This window comes from Equus caballus, chromosome 13, assembly GCF_041296265.1.
Source record: "Equus caballus isolate H_3958 breed thoroughbred chromosome 13, TB-T2T, whole genome shotgun sequence".
Lineage (NCBI taxonomy): Eukaryota > Metazoa > Chordata > Mammalia > Perissodactyla > Equidae > Equus > Equus caballus.
This window is the reverse complement of record NC_091696.1, coordinates 32,004,641-32,007,446: the sequence shown is the minus strand read 5'-3', so window position 1 is coordinate 32,007,446 and position 2,806 is coordinate 32,004,641. Positions and strand designations below refer to the sequence as shown.

At 56.5% G+C, this 2,806-nt stretch overlaps 1 protein-coding gene across 1 annotated transcript; it reads left to right on the top strand.

The window, feature by feature from the left end:
• Positions 1-282: 282 nt before the first annotated feature.
• On the top strand, positions 283-2,492 carry C13H16orf82 (chromosome 13 C16orf82 homolog). The gene is made up of 2 exons (XM_070232578.1): positions 283-304; positions 388-2,492. Exons 1-2 carry the CDS (start codon positions 283-285, stop codon positions 1,044-1,046), a joined length of 681 nt encoding a protein of 226 aa, XP_070088679.1. The 3' UTR covers positions 1,047-2,492.
• Positions 2,493-2,806: the final 314 nt, after the last annotated feature.

Below are 2,806 nucleotides of genomic sequence, written 5' to 3'. Positions count from 1 at the left end.
TGGCAGGAAGAGCCACTGCAAAGGCCCCACAGCAGGTAAGAGCTCAGAAATAGAAAGCGGCCAGCGTGGCTGGGCATCAAGGTGAGGAAGGGGCAGACTGTGACCCGGGACCAGGTCAAGAGAGAGACAGGAGCCTGACCAGGCGGGGCTGTGGTGATCAGGCAAGGAATTTAGGTTAAGCTCCTGAGTGTGACATTCTCTGCAGTCCTTACGACCACCTCAGCAAGGAGCAAGAGGCTCAGAAGAGGAGGTGATGCCCTAAAGAAATGCAGCTCAGCCAGGATGCACAGCCAGGTCTCCGGAGGTGGCAAAGCGGAGGCCACAGGCCCCTCAGAAAGCAGGTCTAACCCCCTTATGGCCATGGGCCCCTTTTCTGCCCAACTCCAGCCCCAGCCACTGATGTAACTGGTGCCAGGACAGCATTGTTCTCCCTCCCACCCCCGCCCGCCTCACAGAACCCGTCACCATGGGAACCGGGCCAGCCAATCAGAACACCCTGCTTCAAAGGGGAGCCCTATAAATTGAGCCTCTCTCCCCAGACAAGCCACATCCAACATTCAGAAGCCTCCCAGGGCCCCCTCCTCCTGGAGAAACCAATTCAGGTGCCCCCTACTCTCCTCCAGGATAGAAAAGGGGATGCTTTCACCTGGGATGCCCAGAGCCAAGATCCAAGTCTACAGTCACCTGGCTTAGAGCCCCAGCCACCAGTGGGACTGTGCCAGGACGCGAGAGCAACGCAGGACCCCCCGAGAGCTTCCAGGGGTAACCTGGGAAGTGTCCGCAGCAAAGAGAGCAGCGTGACGAGCTGCAGCCTGGAGAAATGCAGTAACGTCAGCCGGCTGAGCAGCGGGTACGCAGGGGACGAAGAGAACAGCAAGGTCAGCTTGAGGGGCAGCCGTCGGATCGTGCGGCTGAAGAGAAGGCTGAACACCCAGGCGGCCGGTGCCCAGATCAGCCAGCCGTGCGCCACCTTCTCTCGCAGCCAGTTACAGAGCCAGCTGGCCAGCCAGGCCAACAGCACCACGCAGACTGGAGGGCAAAAGTGAGAGCAGGCTGCCCAGCAGCAGTGTGGACAGCAGCGCCAGCAGCCTGACGGGCATCAGTTTCATCAGCCTGGGCAGCAGCGCTCTGACCCACCAGGTGAGCAGTGGGCTGCTCAGCTCCCTGGGCAGCCTGCCCTCCAGCCAGGCCAGCAGCTGCCAGAGCCTCCAGGTGGACGGCAATGTGCAAAGTGGGCTGAAGAGCAATACCAGCCTTCAGGAGAACGAGACGGGGGGGGACATGAAAGCCAGCGACCAGGTGGCCAAGGGTGAGCCGCCTGCCCAGATATGCGTGCCTTTATGAGACTCACCAGCCTCCAGGTCCTCGAAAAACACAGACATGAGGGCCCAGCAAACCCAGACTTCACCCAGAGTGATTTTTGCCCAAACAAGTAAGGAAGGCCTTTAAAAAGTACACTCTGACCGTGTCACAACCTGTCAATGGATAGCTACATCTGTAGCAACAACTGTCAACAGGAGGGTCACATGTAGCAAGAACTATTGACAATGGGCCCCGTATCCTGAGAATAGGCACTCAGTGATGAGACCATCTATGCTGAGAACCATTGTTGGGAAGAACCAGATCAAGATCCATCGATGCTGGGTTCCCCTCTGTCAAGATGCTCAGTGGCAATAGCACCAGTCTTGCCATCCCCGACGGGGTCCATCAATGGCGGAACCATCTGTATTGAGAACCATCGTGGTGGGATCACCCGTGCCAAAACCCATCAGTGGGGACAAGTGTTATCAGCGGCCAGTGCCTCCTCTATTAAGAACCACCTAAAGTTAGGACCTTCCATGGTGAAACCATCCTAAATGATGAACACCATCTACAACCAAGACCAACCATGAGGAGCTCAGAAGAAATGACCACCAACCATGGCGGGGACTGTCCAGGGCGAGGGCCAGCTGAAGTGAGCACCATCCGTGGGAAGCCATGTCCCTGGGGAGCTCGGTCTCAACCACGCTCTGTAACACACGCTGCCCGCAAGGGTCAGCAGCATCTAGAAAGGACGCTCATGACAACTGTGTCGAGGGAGCGCCATCATCAGGGGAGCACCCTTGCTCCATGACGTCCTGTTCAAGTCTCTATGTGGATCTCAGAGGAGGCAGAGAGACAAGAAAGGCTGGGAACCATCCTTGGCTGAGATGGTTGGCACAGGACAGTGTCATGATGAATGCCTAATGGTGACAGAGACCAACCCAGCCGAGAATGGCTGCAGTGGGAGAGCTCTGGGCCATTTAGTGAATGTCCCCTAGGTGGGTGGGAGGGCTGAAGTCTCTGCCCCACCCCTTCTCAGGACAATACAGTCCTCCCTGGCTGACCACACAGACCTGGGGGAGTGAGTGTGTCCGCCGAGGGGCAGAGCCAGAACAGCCATGAAGACACCATGGGGGACCAGAAGGAAAGCTGAGGGGGCACCAAAGACAATAAAAGGTGTCAGGAGAGGCTACGAGCGTCTGCATCTGTGTGCACATTCCCGGCCGAGGTTACAGTGACAGTGGGCCACAAACACACTACAGAACCATGGAGAGAATAGGGCTCAGATACCAGCTCCGCTACAAAATCCTTAAACCCCCCAAGCCTCAATTTCCTCATCTGGAAAATGGGGACAATAACCTCTAATCCATACATAGAGAGAATGGTTAATTGGATTATGTGAAAATGGATATGAAGTACACGGCAAGGAATAGGTATTCATGTCTGTTTCCCTCCCTCTCTCCGTAAAATGGGCACAGTGGGCTCTGCCTCGCTCCACTCACAG

Bases quoted from the DNA above. Each gene is read 5' to 3' on its own strand.
- C13H16orf82 (XM_070232578.1), top strand. From the start codon at position 283: ATGCACAGCCAGGTCTCCGGAG. The intron at 305-387 runs GTGGCAAAGCGG...GCCCAACTCCAG, and splicing joins GCACAGCCAGGTCTCCGGAG to CCCCAGCCACTGATGTAACT.